Source organism: Fukomys damarensis, unplaced genomic scaffold (genome assembly GCF_012274545.1).
Source record: "Fukomys damarensis isolate Sample0158 unplaced genomic scaffold, DMR_v1.0_HiC HiC_scaffold_2, whole genome shotgun sequence".
NCBI lineage: Eukaryota > Metazoa > Chordata > Mammalia > Rodentia > Bathyergidae > Fukomys > Fukomys damarensis.
The window spans coordinates 48,944,276-48,967,351 of NW_022900914.1; the positions used below are offsets into that span (position 1 = coordinate 48,944,276).

The window sequence follows — 23,076 nt, forward strand, 5'->3', positions numbered from 1 at the left end:
GTTCCTTCCCACCAGTTTCTCCAAGGCTCCTCTGCCCTAACTGTATAGACCTAGACTGAGATGACAAAAGAATCAAACCCAAAAGGGCACAGAAGGTTCCCGAGATCCGGGAACCTGCACCAATCCACCCACCTGCTACCACAGACAGAGTCAAGAGTGTCAAGGGCAACATCAGCCTTCAGCCTCTATATGGCACCCAGCGCAGATTGTCTAGGGCCTGTCAACTCTGGTGAAGAGACCTGGCTACCTGACTCACTGACAGCTCTCGGAAGTTTGATAATTATAAACTACAAGGTCAGATAGCTGGAATGTGACACAGCAGAGAGCCAAGGTTCATTCATCTTTGTGAATCCTGGAAATCATCCTGTAGGAGAAGGCAGGATCTGAAATAGCCCGGATGTCTCACACTCATGGGAAGCCTGCCACTGATTTTCCTGCCCCCTTCAGACCACTGCCTCTCTCATCTGACACACAGCTCTCTCATGTCCCCCCACATTTCTTGCACCCACCTGCTAGGAGCCCAGGCACTCTGCCACTCACCCTAAGCACTGTTGTCAAGGGCCAGGGTCCACATTCTGATCCAGCAAGAAGGTCTTTCACAGCTGTGATTCTCCCTGCAGAAAACCTGGTTAAGAACAGGTCAGTCCAAAACAAGCTCCCCTGGACAGCTCCCCACATTCAATCCCACTCCCACCCCTCACCCTCATTCTCTCTATCGTTTGGTCCCTGGACACTTGTGTGGATGCACCTGGTATGCTGCAGGGGTCTTTGGCAGCTGGCAGCAGTGCTCATGTCCAGCTCACACATACCAACAGCGATTAGCTGCAATGGGCTCTGGTGATGGCTCTGATTCTTTCAAAATGTTAATCAGATGTGTCATTCTGATGCTGTCTCATCATGAGCTCTAACTTTACATCATCTGTCCCTATTATATGATCTGGGTCATCTTTACCTCTTCTGCTAGTTCTGCAGTGGCCCTCTCTCAGGTTCAAGTCACCAAGCTCTTGAATGGGTCTCTCCTTTCTCTTCCTTCACCTCTTATCCTGACTCATTCCCCCCTCCTTCTTTCCTTCAGTCTGTTTGCTACAGTGCCCATACCTGGAGTCCTGGGCTCTACTTCACGAGTGGTACTGAGTACGGCTTTATCAAATTGTTCACCCATCTGTGCTGTTTTTAAGAGACAGGTCTGGGGCCAGGGATTTAGCTCAGTGGTTCCGGTGCCTGCCTCAGAAGTGCAAGGGCCCAAGTTCAATCCCTGGTACCAAAAAAAAAAAAAAAAAAAAAAACAAAAACAGGTCTGGTGTTTTTTTCCACCCTGGCCTCAAACTCCTGGGCTCAAGAATTCTCCTGCTCAGCCTCCTGGGTAGTGGGCACCACAGAGGCGAACCAAGGTCTTGGGCCACTTATGAGTATTTGATCTCCTAACAAAACTTTTCTTCTTGGCATGTGTGTAATTTCTACACTGGATTCCCAGAGGTTGGCTGTGGAGGTACATATTGGTGGAGGAATCACATGTGCATTAATCTCCAATGTTTCTGGGGCTTAGGGCTCCCCTCCTGACCACACCTGCTGCCTCTCTTGACAGAACTCACCCTTTCCTCCAGATCGTTCCTAGAAAATCTCCTCCACAAAAACAAATCTCTTAACGTGCAGGTGTGGTGGCCAGAATCTGTTTCCTCAGGATTTGCAAGACTTTTGGGAACTTGGCAGTCATTTTCCCTTCCAGTGATGGCAAACCTTTTAGAGATTTAATGCCTAAATTGCAACCCAAACCCCATTTATTTATTGCAGAGTACTCAATACTGCAATTAGTGCCAGGGATTTGGCTCAGTGGTTCCACTGCCTGCCTTGCAAATGCAAGAGCCCGAGTTCAATCGCCGATACAAAAAAAAAAATAAGAAAAGAAAAAGCAGTACTGCAATTAAACCTGAATATCTGATGCTGGACTGTTGGGCACACTGGGTACCTTGGCTTGCATGCTGACAGAGAGAGCTCTGTATGCCCCGTGCTGCACAAGTGTCATAGGTTTGCCATCACTGCTTTAGTCTCTCTGCTGACCCAGAAGTCTGAATTCTATCAGCAGACAAAAGAGTAACAGATGCTACTGCCTCACTTCAGGTGGAGGCAAAAAGGATTTCTGATCCAGAGTGGAAAGTGAGGTCTGGTTACATGTTCCAGCTTTGTCCTTATCCAGTTTTGCAGCTTGCTCAGCTTTTCCTGCATTTCTTTCTGTACAAAGCAAAGTATTGGCTGAGATGAGATCTACCTTATATAGTCATTTCCAGTGCTCCAGGTTCAACACCTGGTTTCCAGGGCAGGTGCAACTGTGTTTGCTTAATACTCTGGTCGCAGTTACTTTGAGAGAGTCCTGGAGCCAACTCCCCTCAGTGATTTGGAGGACTCACAAGATTGCATAATGGATAAGGTCAGCCTCTTCCTTCTTCTAGAGTGGGCACCAAACTTTGATGAAAATCCTTGTATAAACCTCAAGAGGCTAAACAGTATAAATTATATTCCAATTTCTTTATGACTCATCTTTATCAATATGTTGTTTTTCTTTACAGAGAAAAACAGACATAGCTATTGGATGAGTATTTTCTATGCAAAAAATAGAAAAAAGGGGGAAATGTCAGGCTGTGGATAGAACTGTTGTAAATAGGATGGCTTAGAAAAATCTCAAAAAAAAAAAAGGACCATTTGAAACAGTGACTGAAGGAAGTCTGGTAGCAGACTCTGTGTATCTGGGGGAAGGGCTCTCAAAACAATGTAGAAAAGAGATTTGAAGGGCTGGGCATTTAGCTCAGTAATAGGACAGACCTCCCACATACACAAGGAGAGATGGGCATGGAAGTAGCACAGAAGCCTGGGGTTCATTGTGAGCTGGTCTCCCAAGGCTCAGGAAAGCTGCCTAGGTGTCGCGAACCGGCGACGCAGAGCACTGTTCCGCAGTGCCTCAAACCTGAAAGAGCAGCGGGGTGGAGATGGGGCAGAGAGAAAGGAAGGACGCCAAGACAAGAGTCTGATCAAGGCGACGTTTATTGCAGGCAGGCATCAGCCTTTTAAAGGAAAAGACCAAACTATTATGGGCTAGGATTACCATAGTAACCTCAATACCTGCTCCTATAGATAACATCAGATCTTTAACATAACAAAATGGAGTTAACAACACCTGACTCCTACAGATCTTTGGCTGTCCGTGTTTCTCCCGTGCAGGGTCAAAACAAGTTTAACATGTGCAGTCCTTAAAAAGGAACAAATATTGTCTTTCAAAAAGCCAGTGGGCTATGGCTGGCTTCCCACACCTAGGGTGGATGGAAATTCTTCTGCAGATGCAACACTTTCACCATGGCTGCGGGACTCCAAAAAGAAGCACAGCCTGCTTGGAAGGAGGGCAGCTACATGACATACTGAGCTACAGCATCAGAGGATATCTGTGATGTGATGGGACTCAAGTGAAGCCTATTGTAATTGTTGGCATCTGTCACTTCCTATGGGGGGATGTTGCATTCCCAGCATGCTCCAGTTATTGTTGGGATCCAGAAAGGAGAAGAGAGAGAAAACTGAGCTAGTTCAAGGTCACCCAGAGAACTGTCCTGCACTTATACAGGAGTGTCCATATCAACTTTACTTGTAAAAACCATAAACTGGAAATAATCAATCATTAACACCGCATGAATGAATAGTGGAAAAATTGTACAATGCAATATTACTCACTAATAAAGAAGGGATGAACTAAAGATAGTTTTAATATGTATGAATCTAAAAAATGTGCTCAGGAAAAATGGTGAAAAATGAAAATCACATCATGGTAGAACTCCATATCTACAAAACTAGGAATTACAGATTTATTCTAGAGTGACAAAAGGCAAATCAGTGTATCCTCAGGACAGTGGATGTGAGACACTGTTTCACAGGAACTGTTGGACTGAATCCAGTATTCTGAATCTTGATGTTGTATTATGGGGGATTATGAATTTGTGAAAATTCATTGCACACATACTTTAGAAGAGTACATTCTATAGGTTACAAATTATTCTACAGTGAAGTTGATTAATATATATTTAAAATGTCGTCTCACTTCATAGCAATTTGTTTGTGACCCTCAAAAGCTGGAAACTATTCACATGTTCATCAAATGAATAGATAAACTGATTCTCACATATATTATAGAATATAGCACAGCAATACAAAGAATCAGCTTTTGCTGCATTCAAAAACTAAGATGAATCTTAAAATAAGGCCAAAGCAAATAAGCCAGACCTTAAGAAGTGCACATTCCATATGCGCCATTTGTATAAAAGGATAGATAGTGACAGAAGGCAGATCAGTGCTTGCCTGTATTGGGGAACTAGGGTGGAAAGGGCATTAGACAGGGAAATGAGAAGGCTAGAATAATGTACATGTTCCTCTTTTATTGTGGCAATGGCTTTAATATGTAAATTTTAATATGTGTTCTTTTAATATGTGTATTGTATACTTTAAAAATGTATAGTGTATTGGATTGCTAGTATCTCTAAAGCTGTTTCTAAAAGCTATGAGACAGCATTACATCTTTAAATAGAATAACTGAAGTAATTACATCTTTGAATAGAATAGCTAAGTAAGTGGTGGGAAGGATGTGAACAATTAAAACTGTCATGTACTTATCTGATGGAGATCTAAAGTAGTGTAGCCATTTTAGAAAAGTTTTGCAGTTTGTTTTAAAGTTAAGCATACCCTCACTGCACAGCAGCAGTCCCACTCTGAAGGAAATAAAGATATGTACACATAAAAATCAGATCCGGGAACGTTTGTGGCAGCTTTGCTCAAAAGTCAAACATTGTTAACAACCCAAATATCCTTCAGCTTGTGAATGGATATCCAAATCCTCACACACCATACATAGACTGCTAACTCACCAACAAAAAGGAATGAACAGATGACCCCGTCCATGTCATGGGTGAATGTCTAAAACAGTTTGCTACCTGAAAGGAGCTGCGTTTGGAATGCTAAATTCTACTATGTTACCACCTGGATGACTTGTAGAAGACAAAACTACAGGGACAGAAAACAGAGCAGCAGATGCCAGGGCCTCGTGTTAGTGAATGTGCTCACCTGCAGAATGGTTGGAGGGAATCGAGGGCCGGGAACTGTTTTATATTTAGACTGTAGTGGTGATTACAAAGCTGCATGTATTTCTCAAAAGTTCATATGAATTCACAGAAGTGTACACAAAAGGGAGGTGCTTTTCCCTGCTTTTAAAAAACTCATCTCACAGTTAAAGATTGATCCCTTTAGAGCTAAGCTGCAGGGTTAATATACTATACACAACCTTGTTCAGAGGCTCCAAGTTGATAAGGTGTTGAGTGAGAACTTTCATAAGGGTACCACCTTGTTCTCTGTGGAATATAGGCTTGTATAAATATTTGTAGTTATTATCGTGCATTAAAGTGAACTGAACCTTGAAAGTGTTAATATACAGATTCCAAAATTGATTCCTATAGGTGTATAATATAATAAAAAAATGAAAGTTTTAGTTCTTTAAAAATTTTTACCTTGGATATAATGGACATTTGTATTGTCTTAGAAGATAACGCTTGTGGAATTCAATGTCTAAGCAACAGAAAAGATCAGGTACTTTTCCTATCTTATGTGTAGTTGAACAATTTAAATGTTACGATGTTATGATGCCTGATTTTTGTTTGTTTGTTTGTTTGTTTGTTTGTTTGTTTGTTTGAGACAAGGTCTCATTATGTAGTTCAGCCTGGCCTTGAATTCACTATGTAGCCTGGGTTGGCCCGAAATTCATGGAGATCTTCCTGCCTCAGCCTCCTGAGTACTGGTATTATGGCAGGGACCACTAGGCCAAACAGACTGTTTGATTTTTATAAACAAATATCAGGGATCCTCTAGAAATCAGAGCCAGAGGGAAGGATTTAATCACTGGTATTTTATTTGAGATATGTAATAGAATGGGAAGGGTGAAGAAAATGGTAAGGTAAAAATATGTATATATATTTTAAGGCACAGTAATGTGATAGTATAAGGAGCTACTGCACTTGCAGGCTTAGCAACGGGCCAGGAAGATATGCAGGATGTTTGTCTTTGTGTTCACTCAGGAGGCTGGACCTTTCCTAGCAGGCTCAGTAGTAAAAGTGTGGCTGAGAGTAGAGTACAGGAGGGACACTGGAAGGGGCATTTACCTGCCAGTGTCCCTCCTGTTCTTTCCATCTCATTAACCACAAACCCCCAGAGGGAGCTGCCTGCTCCACACATCTGGACTATCACCCCACCCTTCAGTGGCAGCTCAGCTGACCAGTTCCCTGTTGTAGCCTGTTGTGTAGCATTTCATCTACACAACTAAATCTAAGTGGGTGCAGATCTGAGCAGAGAGAGCTCAGTGTGGAGTCAGAAGGACCGTGCAAGTCCAGAGTTAACATCAGTTCTGATCAGCTTGGGGATCTCAATAAGATTTGCTGGCAAAGGCTAAAAGGGGCATTGTGGACACAGAGGCAGATGGTACCGTCACAAAGAAGGAGGGTGCCAGGCATGGTGGGGCACATTTTTAATCCCAGCACTCAGGAGGCCGAGGCAGGAAGATCACTGCAAATTCAAGGCCAGCCTGGGCTCCATAGTAAATTCAAGGCCAGCCTGAACTACATGGTGACACTCTGTCTCAAAACAAATAAAAAAACAAACAAAAACAGGAGGAGGGTGTTGAAGATATCTGAGGTGATACCTTAGATCCTGCGTGGGACCATAATATTGATTATGCCCAAAGCAGGCTGTGAAAAGTTAATTCCACAGTTGGCTTCTTTATAGATGAGAGTCTGGCTGAAGCCTACTGCCACAGTTAGATTAACCCACATCCAAATTCCGTTTCAATAACTACAACCTTCTTACTAGTAAGACAATGTTCTAATTACAATGATATATTCTGTCTATTCTGTTCCAAACTCGAGAATGCTTTGTCTTATCCTTTATGAGCCTCATTTACATTGATTTCCATAGACACCACACATAGCCCTGTCCTTGCACGTAGCTTGCCTTTACCCCCAATTAACTGACAATAAAAGCCAGTGCCTGGGACTGACAAGGGCCTTTGTTGGTTGCATAGGCATTGGTTGTCCTGGCATCCTGCTTTCTCTATCTTAGTTCTGACTTTTAGTATTTTTTTTTACCCCTGCAGGTCTGCATCTTATACTGGTCAGGATATTTGAATCTAACTGCAGGGGTCTCCAGTAAGATCCTGCATTCATATAGCATGAGCTATAAATGAAATGAATAATGACACAAGGCACCTTTAGGGAAAGGGATCAGTATCAGCAGGGAGGGTAGGGTTGGCAAAGCAGACTCTATGGAGGGGATGTGCCTCTGAGAATAACTGGCTCACAGAGACTGCAGGAGAGTCAAGGGAACCACCTGGAACACCAAGGACATGGTGGCACAAGTGTGTGTGGAGCAGAGTACTTGTACAATCTCTGGCATGCACATACGGAAGTGAACACAGCAACCTGCAGTGAGAAGGCAGCTTGCAGTCTGATGCAGAAGTCTTCACAAGAGTTGAAAATGGAACATGAAGACCATAAGTCATTCCCATGAGGAGAACAACAGAAATGGACTTGCTTTCTTAAAACAGTTCTAGGACCTCTGTCAGAATGTCCTTGGGAAGGAGGTTTACATAATATATTGGATGGGCCTCTCTGGACAATAGCAGTGTAGTGACTGGTGTTTTAGGTTCAAATTATGACTTAGGACACTCCATTAACTCCATTCCTTCAGAGTGTGCAGATACACACAAAATCACTTGTGATTACTTGACTGAGAACAAACACCCAAAGCAATTCATTGGCAATTAAATTCTTAGTTCACTGGTGCTCATGCCTGAAACTCTAGCTCCTGCCCAAATTCCAGCAAACGATAGGGAAAAAAGTTTTAAAGAAAAAATCTCAGTCTTGCCCTCAGAGCAGGCGAACACCAAGAAATCCACCCTATCAGATCAAAAGTTTTGAAGAAGTGGACTTTGAAAATATAGCCAAAGTGGGAAACCCTTTGAATGATAGGTTAGTGGATTTGTCTTCTACTAATGTACTGAGTCCAGGCAAAACAGTTGATTAGTGAGCTGCCTGAAAAGCTTCTGACCACAGCACAGTCAGGGCAAGCCTTGCACCCAGTGGGCCAAGAGCTGGGCAGGAGCAGGAGCACCAGAAGGGGAAGAGGAACTTCTGAGAGTAACTGACCTTGTTGACTATGTCTGTGACAGTGAATACTTAGTTATAAGACTTTTTTGCATTTTTGTGCTAATTTATTCCATGGTAGCCCTCACACAAACAAGCCGGTCATTAAAAGCTGTTGAATTTTACCCAGAAAACTCCATTACAGAATAAATTTTTAGAAGAAAAAAATTTTCCACAAACCCTGAAGTCTTTTTTTGCGGGGGAGGGCGGGAGAGTGGTACCGGGGATTGCACTCAGGTCCTTGGGCTTGCAAGGCAGGCACCAAAAACCACTGAGCTAAATCTCTGGCCCAGTTCTGAAGTCTTTCTGTGAAATGACCCATTTTGAATTTTGAAGGTAAATACTTGCTATAAATTCCTTTTGATATTTTTTCCAAGTTCATAGTCCTTGGTAAGTTTGTTCATAGAAAAATCTGATTGTAGTAAGAACAATAAAAAGAAAAATCTACCAAGAGAATGGGATTGAGATGAGAGATGGCAGTAAAGATGAAAATAAAGAATAAATATGTTCTTCAGGGGGTAAGTGAACAACAAACTGACTAGCCACCTCAATGCAAGTCCAATAAGAGTAATATTTCCATCAGCTTTTTATTTCAATCATACATCTAGACAGATGGGTAAAGAAGGATGGCCCCAAGGTGAAACAGGAACACCTCCAACATGAACAACAGATATATAAACAAATATAAAAAAATCGATGCAAAGAACAGAATAAACTTTAAAAACTGATAATGTTAAAAAATAGATAATAGACTATTTTGAAAAAAAATATATATATATATATTGTGCTCCTGGGGATCAAATCCAGGGATTCACTTTTGCTTGGCTTGTGCTCCACCACAGAGCTATATCTACAACCCAAGAATGGTGATATTTTCTGAAAAAGAAAAAATCCCATTCAAAAAATGAAAGTCAACACTTGGAAATTAAAAACATAGAGCTGGGCACAGTGGCACATGCCTGTAGTTCTAGCTACTTGGGCCAGTTTGGTCATACATAACAAGAGCCCATCTCTTTCAAAAATAAACTAAATATAGATAGATAGATAGATAGATAGATAGATAGATAGATAGATAGATAGTGTGTATACATGCGCTTACAGATAGATACAGCAGAGAGGAGCTGAAAGTGTAGCACAGTGGTAGAGTGCAATATAAATAAAAGGTAAAGGTAAATAAAAATTTCAGGGTGTGCTCCATCTGCCAGATTTAGAAAACAGTGGGTCAGCCTGCTATATGCTGAGTTAGATCTTCCCATAATTCATAAATTGACATTCTAGTCCCAGTATCTAAGAAAACAAGTTAAAAAGAGATCAGTAGGATCAGCCTTACTCCAATATGTTTGTCATCCTTTTAAGAGGAGGAGGTGAAAGATATATAGCTCAGTGGTAGAAAGTGAGAGATCCTGGGTTCCACTGCATGGACTGCCCCTTAAAAAGGAAGAAGAGATTAGGACTAGAAGAGAGAAGAAAGAAAATGGGAAGAGATATAGGGAGATGTTGGCCATTTACCAGACAGGAAGAGAAGCCTAAGAAGAAACCAATCCTGTTGTCATCTCATTACTCTCTGAGCTTCTTGGTACACTGGCATAGCACTTGTACCAGAAGACCACATTGTCCCGCCCTTTGGCTCTTCCCTGAGGTCTCTACTTACGGAAATCCCACATGGCCTGCAGCATTTGCAACATTCACAAGGTGGACCAACACCACCTTATCAAGTCCTCAAACCCTCATCAGCCCAAGAGGAAGCCTGTATCTCCACAGACATCATTCCGTTTCCTTATCTCTCCAAACCCTTGTTTCCACCAAGTTGTATGAACGACTGGTTTTTTATTTTTACATGCGGTCTCAGGTGTGGAGATACAATTTCTCTTCTCATCTAGAGATTTCCTTGACCTTTTTGTAGCCCTTGGCCTGCTCTATGACCCAGTCATGCCCTTCCCCCAAGAACAGACACAGGGTGTCACCTGCACAGTTAGGGCTTTTCCTCCAAGTCCTTGGAAGAAGTGTGACAGGCAGGTGTTGAAAGGCAATGGCAAAAAAATGGAGCTCCTCCCAAGAAGTGTAAGTGAGACTTCCTTTTCTTTGCTGTTTTATTCCATTTACACTACAAGCCTATTGGTTGGTGTCCCCTCAAACTAGGGAGGCTCTTCAGTCTTCAGTAAGTCAATCATCCAGACACACCCAGAACTGTCCTAAGCCAATCTACTAAGTGTTTTAAATTCAAGTTAATACCATAATTACAGGAACACAGTGTTTGAAGACCTACAACATAACTGAGGGAAACAGAGCTGTTGACAGAGGCAGGGAGAATGCAGGAGTTGGATAGGCCAGGCTTCAGGGCTGCATCTGGGTGCCAGAAGCAGAGGCCCAAGGCCCTGGTGGGAGCCTCCACCAGTCGGGGTGCCCTTCCTCAGTGTACAGGATGCCCTCCCTGTGACAGAATTTCCACCTTGGTCCTTTGCCTCTCTGCCTCTCTGGCTCCTGATCCCAGCATGGCCTGTCCACATGTGTGTGAGCTTAGCAAATCTATTTGCTGCTACCTAATTAACTTTCCAAAACACAGGAAACATCCTGGCCTCCTCCATGTCCTACCCCAACCTCATACCCACATGGGAACTGCTCCTGAGGAAATGGGATTGCTGGGTGAGAACTTGTAGCAGCAAGAAATGGAGGAAGCTCTATGGCTTTCTTCCCCCACCTCAGTGAGCTATCCTGAGGGCTCCACCACTAAGTGAGAAGATAGTACAAACACAACCCAGGTGTAAAAGGGCCTAGTGGGGGAGTGGGATAGATGCCTAAATGACTGAGTTCAGAGAAGCACAGGGAGGCAACCTGAAGGAGGGGGAAGGGTTGGAAGACAGAATTGTGGGTGTTTCATAAGGCCAGGGTCAACTGAGAAGCATAGATGGGGGACTGTTGAGGCCTTTGACCCCAGACAAGTCAGTGACATTTGGAATCTTTCCCTGAAATGTGGCAAAGAGCCTCCATGCAGGTTCATTGGGCTGTGTCAGGGTCAGCTGGGGTAATTGTGCATGGGACCCTCCAGTAAAAAGGAAGATACATACCAGGCTAGAGGAGAACACACAGCAGTGCTTCAGTGTTACAAGAACTTGGCTGAGGAGTGCTTGGACTCATGCATTCTGCAGAAGGTCAGCCTATGGGGTTGAGGGACTCAGAAAGGGACTCTAGCCCCAAGGGCTCTCTAGTGTTAGAGATGAAGTAACTGGGACAGAGATGGCTCTGAAACATTCAGCACAGACCCAATCCCCACTTACCCTTGTCCAGGAGGACATGGTCAGGACAAGGCAGCAACAATTCTAGAGTACTGGAGACTATAGGGACAGGGCAGAGTCCAATCTGGGTCCCAATAATGACCGATCTGGGACAGTCATTTTCTCAACATCTGCTCTTCCTGTACACACAGAAACCACTCCCCCGCCCCACACACACTAACCAGCCAGGTCTAGTCAGTATGAGGGCTCAACACATCCATGATTTCTCATGCAAATATCCTCTCTGCAACTCCTTCTGACTAGAGAAGATGTAGCACATCGCTGCTCAAATCTTTTCACAGCAATGAATCTCAGCCCCTTGCCCTGTGGCTATAACTCATGTCAAAGATAAGGTTTGAAAAAGTCTGGCTTCTTTTCTGGTGTTGTTTTAACACCTCTTCAGGACTTTGAACCCAGTATCAGTCAGACAAGAGAAACAGAATGAAGCCTAGATGCCCAGCACTGCAGCTGGTCCCAGGACATTTGCACAGATGTCCTGGGACCAGCAAGCTCCCAAGCAAATCCAGCAGAAACTGCTGGCCCACAACTTCTGAGAATATGTGTGTCTAGTACTGTGATGTGACACTATCATAAGAATATCTATCACTAGAATAATGAGGCGGGTAAGTCCACATGGAGAAAAACTGCAACTACATGCAAACTGCCATCACACATGCTGGACTCAGATGGGGACAAGAATGAGATTTTATGGTTTGTAAACACAGAAATGTCACAGTTTGCTTGTTACTACAACAGACTCCATCAGAGTCTGATTAATAGACAAATAAATAGATTACAGGTCCTTATCCTAAACAGAAGGGAGTTGATACATTAAATGAAATATAGGAACACCTGCCAGCCTCCAGATTATATTCATAAAATAATGGCCCATCTTCCGGAAGCCCATGCCCTGGTATAGGGCCAGGGCACTGTGCTGTATTATATTTGTCTCAAGCACGACTTCAACATAGCCCTGGTCCCGGGCAAACTGGAGGACAGTCCTGACCAGGTTTTTCGCTATCCCCTCTCCTCGGTGCTCCTTAGCCACTGAGAGGTGAAACAGCTTCAACTGCTTCTTCCCCAGTGGGGGATTCTTCACCGGCAGAGCACACACAGTGCCCACCACCTGCCCCCCACACTCGGCCACCCAGAAGCAGGAGCCGCACGCACTCAGGTAGGATTTGGTGATGTCAGCCATGTCTGTGCGCAAACATGTGGCCACATACAGCTTCCAGTTGTATCTGGCGAGGAGCCACAACAAGAGCAGCAGAGTGAGGCTGGATGTGATCGCCAGGAGCCAGGAGCCAGAGAACAGGAGCAGGGAGAGGGGCACCCCGAGCTCAACCAGGAGGGTTCCAGGCAGCATCAGCATGTGGCGGAAGGTGGCAGGGACATGCTCAGTCATGCCCCTGCAGAACAAGTCCAGGACTGGTTTTCGGTCGCTCTCCCGATATGCGGGTGTGATACAAGTCCAGGACTGGTTTTCGGTCGCTCTCCCGATATGTGCGGATGTGATGAGGAGTCATGTTGCCACTTGTGTGTCTACCACTTCAGTCCTCCAGGGGTTGCCAAAGCTGCCTGTGTGACTTCCCTGCAGCCCTGCAGAAGAGGGAGAGCTGTGTGAGGACCCAACCACTCCTGGTCACCCAGGCACAATGGAAACCTTGCTCAGTGTGTGTCCTTCTGCTGTGGCCCCAAAGGAAGCAGGCCACCAGCACCAAAAGAGGATGATGATCAGAAGCATTTATTGGGACAAGGTTCCTCCCATTTCTAGCTGCATGACCTTGACATATCGCTTAATCTCCCTGAACCCGTGTATGTTTAACTGCAGAAAAGGGAAGAAAAAAAAACCACTCTGCCTACTAGAATTGTTTGAGGCTAGAATAGAAGTGCTGGTATGTCCAATTCTGTCCATTACTACTGCAATACCCTATTACTGGTTCTTTGAAGCTCTTGGTACATTGAGATGACTCATGTGGCAACCAGACCTTGCATCCTTAGCCTTTTGTTCCCTTCCTATGGTTTCTCTATGGCTGTGATCCTATATTCTCCAGCAGGAGATTTATTAACATCTCCTTCACCCAATTATAATTCTATTGAATGCTGATAAGGTAAAAGTTTCAAGGACCAATATGGCTCAATATTGAGATTCCCAAGACACTTTGGTTCTTTGGGCCAACACTGAGAGTGCTAAATTTGCACCCATATCATCTTACCTCTTACTACAGAGTCAAGAATGTGGAGAGTGACCTCAGGCTTCTGCAACCAACTGACTCCCCAAAGACACTGTCTGGGGACTGCCCCACTGCTGCACAGCAGATCTAAATGTCATTCATTACTTGGCTCATGAATATTTCTTAATCATAAACAGCAAGGTCCAGTAATAGGAAAGTGCAAGAACAGGAAGCTTTGATCTTGGTGATTCACCTTTCAATTCCCGAGGAATTACCTTGTAGAAGGACACAGGATCTGGAATGGCTGAAAGGTCCTCACCCTCATCAAAGCCCTGGACCCTTTTTCTGCTTCCTTCAGGGCACAGCAACTGTCACGTGACACACTAAGCCCTGTGCACATTCTACCATTGTTCACTACAATTTGTGGTAGGAGTTTTGAAACTGTGCACTCTCCTGGGGCTCTTTTATCTAGGGCCAGGTTTCAGATCTCCTGGCTCAGTAATAAAGTCCTTCTCAGCTGCACTGCTTTGAAAGCAACTCCTAGTACAGATTCAGCCACCCAGAAATAGCAGCCACACACATCCTCTCCTCTGTTCAGTTCCTCAGCAATGTTTGGATCCCCTTGTTGTACTACTCGTGTGGTTTTCAGACCCCAGCAGTGCTGACATTCAGCCAAATGGTAGGACAGTGGGCACTGTCCACCACGGGCCTTAGTGGTGGCTTAGGGTCACCGCCATCACACTTCCTACAAATTTTAACTGAGGATGCACCTAAGACAGGCAAAGCAAAATGCAGTGCTATTCCCTCTCCATGGAAGTCTCCTCACTGGGGGAAATGATTCCCTTTCACTACTGTGCTCAAACTTACCTATGTGCAACATCTTCACAGGACAGTGAAAGTGTTGGTTTTTTCCTCTCAAAGTTCTCTGAAATAGAACTATAGAAAAATCTAATCTTTCTGTGTGGATTTCTTACTGTGCAGCAGGGAGTAAGTAGATACTTGGAAGGTGGCAGAGATGCAATGATGTGGGGTTCTCCAGGGAAGGAGTTCTCAGGAGATTTCAGTGTGGAGGCAGAAGGAAGTTCTCCCAGCTGTTGTAAGAGCCAGGAGAGGAAAATATGAGGAAGGAGGCCTCAGTACACAGTGAGATGACCTTCTCAGGTGTGGAATAGAAGCCTGAACACAGAGAGAAGAAAGACACAGCTTTGGGGAAAGGTGGCTGCCCAAACTGTCTTTGGAGGGAGTAGGTGAGGGCACCCAGGAGTCTACATGCAGGATATGTGGTGTGGATTCTATTCCAGGGGCAAGGAAAGCCACAGACATGTTGTTAGCAGGGAGCTAAATGAATAGGGTGTGTGTGAGGGTGCGTGGTCATCACTCTTTCTGCACATGGAACATGAATCAGGATTCTAGAGTAGAATGATACAAGCCCAGAAGCACATGGATAATCCTGGAAAGAAACTGGTCCCCCAGACACAGTTGTGCAGGTACAAGAGTACCTGGTCAGGAATGCCTACCATGCACTAATGTACAGTCTATTCTGATTCCAATGGCTGAAGGTGTTATAGGGCCAATCAAGCTAGAACTATAGAGGTGCACCACACTCTGAATTAAACAGAATACTTTATTATCATAGCTGGTGGTCCAAAGCAGGCTCAGGTCTCCAAAAGCTCTGGATCAAGGAAAGGCAGTTTGTAGGGTCCTTTTAAAGGCTCTTTTATTTGGGGAGTGCTCGTGGAGTGGGGGAGCACAAGGGAAACTTCACAGGAGCAGAACTTTGGTAAGTCAGTGGGGGGGGGTCCCTTGGGCAATTTCACATAGTTTAGTTAAAACAAAGTATCACATAGGTGCCTGAGTCTTTTGTTTACAAGGTAGTAAAGACAACATAGTTGAAGATCGCTCTACCAAAAGGTCACAAAAATAACATAGTTGCAGACTCACACAGATGCTGTGGTTGGTCTGTTATGAATTAACTGAGAAGACTCCCAATGGTGTGGAGAGGAAAGGGAAGGCCACTGTCCCGAATCACCCAACTTTACACAAATGGAGTCAGGCTGGCTAACACAAAGCCTTGCTATTTCTCAATTAGACATAGAGAAAAGACACCTTTTTTTCTAATTTGCTGAAAGGTCTTGTTTGCCCACTAACTTTTGCAGGAAGAAGCTCATTGAAGGTGCAACTTTGCTCAATGTCGAAAAGGATACATCAGCAAGAACCCATGAGAGACCTGAATGGCTTGTCCATTGAGAGAGAGTGAAGATGGTGAGATTTGTACTACCTGGAGGTATATTTGGGAATATTTGGGAAATGGCAGGTGTTAGAATTATTCAGAGGAGCATGAGCATGAGGAAGGATTTTGAGAGGACAGCCAGGATTGTGGCAAGAGCACCTAGGAGGACACTGGCCAGAGGCCATGCTTGGAAAGATGGGGAATCGCCTGTAGGTGCTGCCTTCAGCTTCCTCCTGCAAAAACAGAAACAGGGGCAGCAGCTGGAACTCAGTGTGTCTGGTGGGAGCTGCTGAGCTTTGAGATCTTTGAGTTCTGATCAGAGCTCAAGGGTAGTGATTACCATTCATTTTCGGTCTTGAGTACATGGTTGACAATTTTGGTTGACATATGAATCGTTGTGACCACTGCCAATATGTGCGTCTCCTCAGTCTACAGAATTAGATAATAGGTGCTGTTCATAGTAATTAAGTGGATCTAAGAATAAAAGAGTGCCCCAGAGTGTAAAAATTCTGAACCTCCACTTCCCACAACTCTGGTTGAACTTACAGGATAGAACAAAAAAAAGAAGAGGACACTGTAATGATGAACAATGGGAAAAGAACAAAGAGACTGAAGAACACATTACAATTTTAGGACTCTGAACTCTGTAAATCATTCATTTTGGAAATAAGTGAGATAATATGTGTCGCTTACTCCAATTGCTTTCCAAAAGAAAATATATTTTCCATGTTAATATAAACCAATTCACACCTTGACCCTCATGAAGTTACCTTGAATTCCTGGGAGAGCACAGCTGCACTAACTGGTTACAATCACAGTCAGTGACCTCTGTCCCTTTTTTCAGCCCCAAACACACATTCAGTTGGCAATATCTCTTTCTTGGTTACCTTTTGCATTCTGCCACAACACCATGGAGTTCAGAGTTTAAACTGACAGGTGTGTCCACAGGGAGAGGCTAGAGGAGGTAGCAATCTGGAAAAGCCCTTTCTATTTTTTATGGTGGCAAAATAATATTATACATATAATATTGTTATCTAAAAAATATTATTCTCTAAAATTTAATGAAGTTCAAGTAGGAACAATGAACACCAAAACAGAGTTCAAGTTTCATAGCAAATTCTGAGGCTATTCAGAGAATGAGCCAAGGGGAAGGTTTTAAGGTAAAATGAGGAGGAATGCAGGTTTTTTGAAACAACATGTCTCCACTGAGGGATTATAATCCAAGGGGTTCTGGGATCAGGGACCAGAATGACACCACTCCTAAACTTAACTGATACTGGACAGTCCCCCTCCCTGGAGTGTTTGTGGTACAATGTTTGTTGGCCTTTGGCATCATACAACATGTCTCCAACAGGGTCTTTGGTGACCTTTTCTTGCTACTGGGAACACATCCACATTCCTCCTATGTAAACAACCAGCTTTCTTTATTCATTTATTTATTTTTCTACAACCTCCTGAGTCATACTGGGTCTACTACTGGTCTACTACTGGTCTACATACTGGTCTACTACTAGGCCAGCACCATCACTGCCACAATTCAAATCACAGAGCCACATCCTGCCCCTTTGCACTGAAACTGTACAGCTTCTCTATACGACTGGCTCCATTCTCCCACTGAGGCTGGGATAGCTTCAGGTGTAAAACCTGCTACAGAGCAAAGGAGGAGACAACCTACAGAATGGACTAATATCTAGCATATATAAAGAACTAAAAAACTTAGACACTGTCAAATTTAAAGCTCAGTTAAAAATGGAATCTGACATTAAAAGACTCTTCTCAGATGAAAAAATACAAATGGCCAATAAATACATTTTTAAATCTTCAACATCATTGGCCATTTGAGAAATGTAGATCAAAACAACACCGGGATTCCATCTCACTCCAGAAAGAGTGGCTACCATAAAAAAATCAACCAATAACAAATGCTGATGAGGCTGTGGGGAGAAAGAAACACTTCTCCATTGTTGGTGGGGCTGTAAACTGATAAAACCACTCTTGAAATAAGCATGGAGATTCCTCAAAGAGACTAAGGGCCAGGGATTTAGCTCAGTGGTCCTGCCAAGTGCCTTGCAAGTGCAAGGTCTCAAGTTTGATCCCTGTACAAAAAACAAAACAAAACCAAAACTAAAAAATAGAAATCCAATTTGACCCAGGTATTCCCCTTCTAAGTATCTTCCCCAAAGATTAAAGACATCATACCATAGAGATATATGCATACCTAGGTTTATTGCAGTGCATTAATAATAACTAAATCTTGGAAACAGCCTATATGTTCATCAAAGATAAATAGATAAAGAAAGTGTAATATTTATCACATTGGAGTACTACTCTGCCATAAATAAGGGTAAACTTGAGTCATATGTAGAAAAATGGATGCACCTTGAGACCATACTGTTAAGTGAAGTAACTCAGGTGCACAAGCTTAAATATCACGTTTTTTCTCATATAAAAAATATATATCCAAAAATGTATACACACTTCAAGAAAAGAAAAATAGTATATATTTTTTTCAATAGTAGTGCTATCCTCATATGAGGGAACCTAGAGGATGTTGAATATTGCAGAAAACCCACTACATGGCCAGCCATTAGAGAAGAAATTGAAAATGCATATACAGCAGTCTTAATGACCAAGGAAGGTTACTCAAGCAACAGTTCACCATACTGATAAATGTCTGGAAGCTAATGGTCACTACTTTCAACACCTCTTGTAATTATAGAGGCCAATGGTAACTTGTGATCTCATGAATTCTCTATAAGTATTAAAATGTTTATACAGGTTTTTCTTTATCAAAAGTGTGTATATATTTTTGACAGAATACACACACACACACACACACACACACACACACACACACATTGAACCAGCGCAGACAATGTTATCTAAAAGTGTACCTTGACTTAGTACAATTGTCTTATATGTTTTATATGTTTTTGGCCTATTAGTCTGCTTTTCAATCTGTGTATGTGATAATTAACCTTAAAAGTTCTCATAAATAAACGAATCTCATGTTGGAAATAAGGGGTGGAGGGAAAGAGAAAAAAGAATCAAAGTGTATTATTTCAGTGAATATAATCATTATGCACTGCAAACATGAACTAATAAAAGTAAAAAGAAAGAAAGAAACCTGCACATATCTTTACTCTGTTCTACTTATGTTTGACTCCATTACAATGACTTTGAACCCTGCCTGAGCTGTCTTGCATGAGCAGGATGAAGCCCAGTGGTCCTGGTATTTTGGTCAAACAAGAATATTTACACAGGTATCCTGAGTCCTAAGAGCTTCCCAGCCCAATCCAGCAGACTCTGATGCTCTACAGACTAATAAGTGAAATATGTATATTACTGCTGCATGGATTTTAAAATGCAAAATTACTGTGTGGCTACACAAAGGAACACATGAAACAGACAGAATGGAATAGGGCCTCTAGCATCTTCACCTTACTATCAAGAATGTTAGACTCAGATGTGCCCAGTGATGATATTTTCTTGTTTATCTACTAAAAGGTGGGTTTTGCCTGTACTCCAGTTGAGTTGATCAGATCCTGGCACTGGAGCAGAAGGGAGATGGTATATTAAATGAATTGCAGGAATAGCCATAAGCCTTGTGATTATGGTTAAGAAGGACTGACCTGACTCCTGGAAGATCATGCAAAGGTAGAGGACTAGGGCACTGTACTGCACTATGATGGTGTCAAGCACCACAAAACCATAGTCCTGGTCCCAGGCAAACTGAAGGACAGTGCTGACCGCGGCTCTTACTATTCTTTCTCCTCAGTGTTCCATGGCCACTGAGAGGTGAAACAGCCACAATTACTTCTTCCCCAGTGGGGGATCTTCATCAGCCTCTCAGGCCTCCTGGTTGTGCTGGTACCTGGATCCACACTGCAGAGACACATGTTACTCAGCTCCAGAAGATAGAACAGAAGTGAACTATAGCAATAAAGGCACATCAGACCTCTGTAGTCAGTAAGTTGGGGAGATCACCACGTTCCAGAAGAACTTGGACTATCTTCAGGGGAAGGGCACCTGGAACTTGCAGTAGAATCTTGCAGAGTTCAACCCTGCAGGAGGCAAGGGAGCCCAACTTGAGACTTGCAACCAGAATTCAGCCTGAATCTCAGGAGTCTGCCATAGGCTAGCTGAGACTAATTGCCTTAGCTCTGCACATTGCTGCACACATTGTCTATTGTGACAGCAGAGATATATCTTGAAAGAGGCTCTTCACAATTTTTTCTTCCTTTTCCACTTATTTTTAATTTTATTTTTAAAATTTTATTTTTTCCCATTCTTCAAATTCTCCCTGTTTTCTTTCTTCTTTTTCCCACTCAGTATTTTGCTCCTGCACATTATTTGTTATCTCCCTTTTTGTTCCTCTTCCTGTCCTAATTCAGATTTCTTCTTTCTTTTTCGTTTCTTCTCTCTTTTTTCTTCACTTCATGGTCATTAGCTTCAAAGGAAAGTGAATACAATGTATAGATTCCCTATTACTGTTAAATTGTTCTATTCTTTCCTTTGTTCTTGCACTCTGTCTTTCCCTCTTGTCTTTAACAGTTTCCTAGAGTTTGTGTGCTCATCCTGTGTCCTCTGGCTTCACTTGAAACCTTCTTCTATTCTTCTACCTATGTGTTCCTCTCCTTCCAACTCCTTCTAAATCCCCATCCTGAAGGGTAAAGTTGTTATATTGAAGAATTTATTCACTATAAACGTATTTTGGGCTGGTCCTTGATTTTGACTTAATTCACACAGTTAAAGGTGATAGATTAATAACTACCACAAATTGTTATTTTCTAAGCTGTGCTTGATGCTATTGTGTTAGTGATTGTATCACTTGGGCTATGGTTTTGTGATTGATCTACTTAGTTGTCCTACCTGTTATAATGAAAATAAGATTGCCTCAGAGACATTAAAGACTCAAAACCTAAAGGCCAGCAATATCTGGAAGATCAAATTACTAACCCAGAAATTAAACCAGGGATAGCCCAACAACAACAAAAATGAAAAAAAAAAGACAAAAAACAAACAAACAAACAAACAAACAAACAAACAAAAAAAACCACTTAAACAAGGCACAAATACAGACTTCCAGTTCACCAACAGCAAATTCTAGGGAGAAATGAGGTGGAAAAGTCTGACAATAAACCACCAGGACACCCTGAACTCATAGCACAGTAAGTAACAAAACAGATCAATCAGGCTCTAGAAAAATTCAAAACAGAAATAATTTCCCAGATAACTACAGAGATGGTGAGCACAATGGAAGACATGCTTAGAGACTCTACAACAGAAACAGACAAAAAAATAGATGAGCTCAGGACCATGATAGAAGCCATGAATGCCCAGCGTAGGAAAGAAATGGGAACCTTGAATGCCCAACACAGGAAAGAAATAGAATCCATGAAACAGATTCAAACAGATATCCAGGAGATTAAAAAAAAAATCTCTTGAAAGCATTCACAATAGAATTAATGAATGTGAAGATTGAATTTCAAAGATAGGATTGTAGTCAGTGTCCATAAAAAGAGAGATCTCTTAAAAACAGTAAGGGATCATGAGAATTTGATCCAACGACTCCTAGATGATGCAAAGAGAATAACATAAGACTGATTGGAATCCATGAAGTAGCAGGAGAAACTACAAAAGACTTAAAAAAATCTGTTCACAGAATTAATGACAGAAAATTTTTCAAACAGAGGGGAAGAATTCAACATACAGATAAGTGAGGCATATAGGACTCCAATCAGCCTTTATAAAAAAATCTAAATCTAGACATATAAGAGTCAAGATCCCAGAAATCCAACAGAAGAACAAAATGCTAAAAGCAGTTAGAGAAAAGAAACAAATTACATACAAAGGAAAGCCCATCAGAACCACAGCACATTTTTCAACACAAATCTGCAAATCAAGAAGAGCCTGGAGTGAGGTATATCAAGCTCTAAAAGAAAACAACCTCCAGCCAAGAATGATGTATCCTGCAAAACTCTCTTTTAAAATGGATGGGGAAATAAGATACTTCCATGACAAAGAACACCTGAGAAACTTCAAACCAGCACTACAAACAATTCTAAACAATATCCTATAAAAAGACAGTGAAGGTCACAACACCATGAGGTCCAACAGAACAAATCAATTAGGCAAGGAAAGAAACTAAAGGGACAGAGGGAAAAACTAAAAAGACCCAAGAACAGGGCAATAACACGACAATGATAAGTCAATACATATCAGTTATAAACATCAATATCAATGGCCTCAATTCACCAATCAAAAGAAACAGACTGGCAGAGTGGATTCAGAAGCAAAATCCAACAATATGTTGTATACAAGTTAAAAAAAGAAACTCATAGAGTGAAAGTGAAAGGATGGAAAACAGTTCTCCATGTGACAGGAGCCCAGTAAAAAGCAGGGGTAGCTATCTTATTAGCAGACAAAGTAAATTTCAAACCAAAAATGATTGAGAGAGACAAAGAAAACCACTACATCCTTGTAAAGGGAACAATCCAAATTGAAGAGATGACAATAATAAATATATACACACCAAATATAGATGCCCACAACTATATAAAACAAATATTAAGGGACATGAAAAAGAAGCACTAATACAATTATAGTGGGGGACCTAAATACCCCACTGTCACAAATAGACATCATCTAGATAAAACATCAACAATGAAATACTAGAACTGAACCAAGCCTTTGAACAAATGGACTTAATAAACATCAACAGAGTGTTCCACCAAAAAAATCAGAATATACATTATTTTTGGCTATACATGGGTCATTCTCCAAAATAGACCACATACTAGCTCATAGAACATGTTTAAATAAATGCAAAGGAATCAAAGTTATCCCATGTATATTATCAGGCCATGGTGCAATTAGGCTTGTTAGGGAATTGATCACATTAAAGTATTTTGTGATGCTGCCATCACAGGCTGCATTTTCCTGTGCTTCTTGGCTCTTAGAATAACTTCATGCTCTTTAGTTTCCCTCCACAGCAAGACAGAAAAGGTAAAACCTGCTTCTGTAGGACTGAACCCATAAAAGGCAACCTGGCCTGTGATAGGTTAATAGTAGCCCACTTCTTATAAATAAACACTAGCCCAGACCAAAATTAATAAAAGGACCTTCCTTTCTTTTCCTTCTCTCTCTTCTTCTTCTTCTTCCTCCTCTCTCTATCTCTCTTC

At 42.3% G+C, this 23,076-nt stretch overlaps 1 protein-coding gene across 1 annotated transcript in view; it reads right to left on the reverse strand.

Moving 5' to 3' along the window:
• Positions 1-12,296: 12,296 nt before the first annotated feature.
• Positions 12,297-23,076, reverse strand: part of LOC104852236 (probable N-acetyltransferase CML1) — a 35,258-nt gene continuing 24,478 nt past the window's right edge. Inside the window, exons 2-3 of the mRNA XM_019205316.1 lie at positions 12,969-13,087; positions 12,297-12,919 (exon numbers count right to left, since the gene is read on the reverse strand). Of these exons, the coding sequence (XP_019060861.1) occupies positions 12,297-12,919; positions 12,969-13,014 (669 nt within the window). The 5' untranslated portion in view covers positions 13,015-13,087. The remainder of the gene's footprint in view (positions 12,920-12,968; positions 13,088-23,076) is intronic.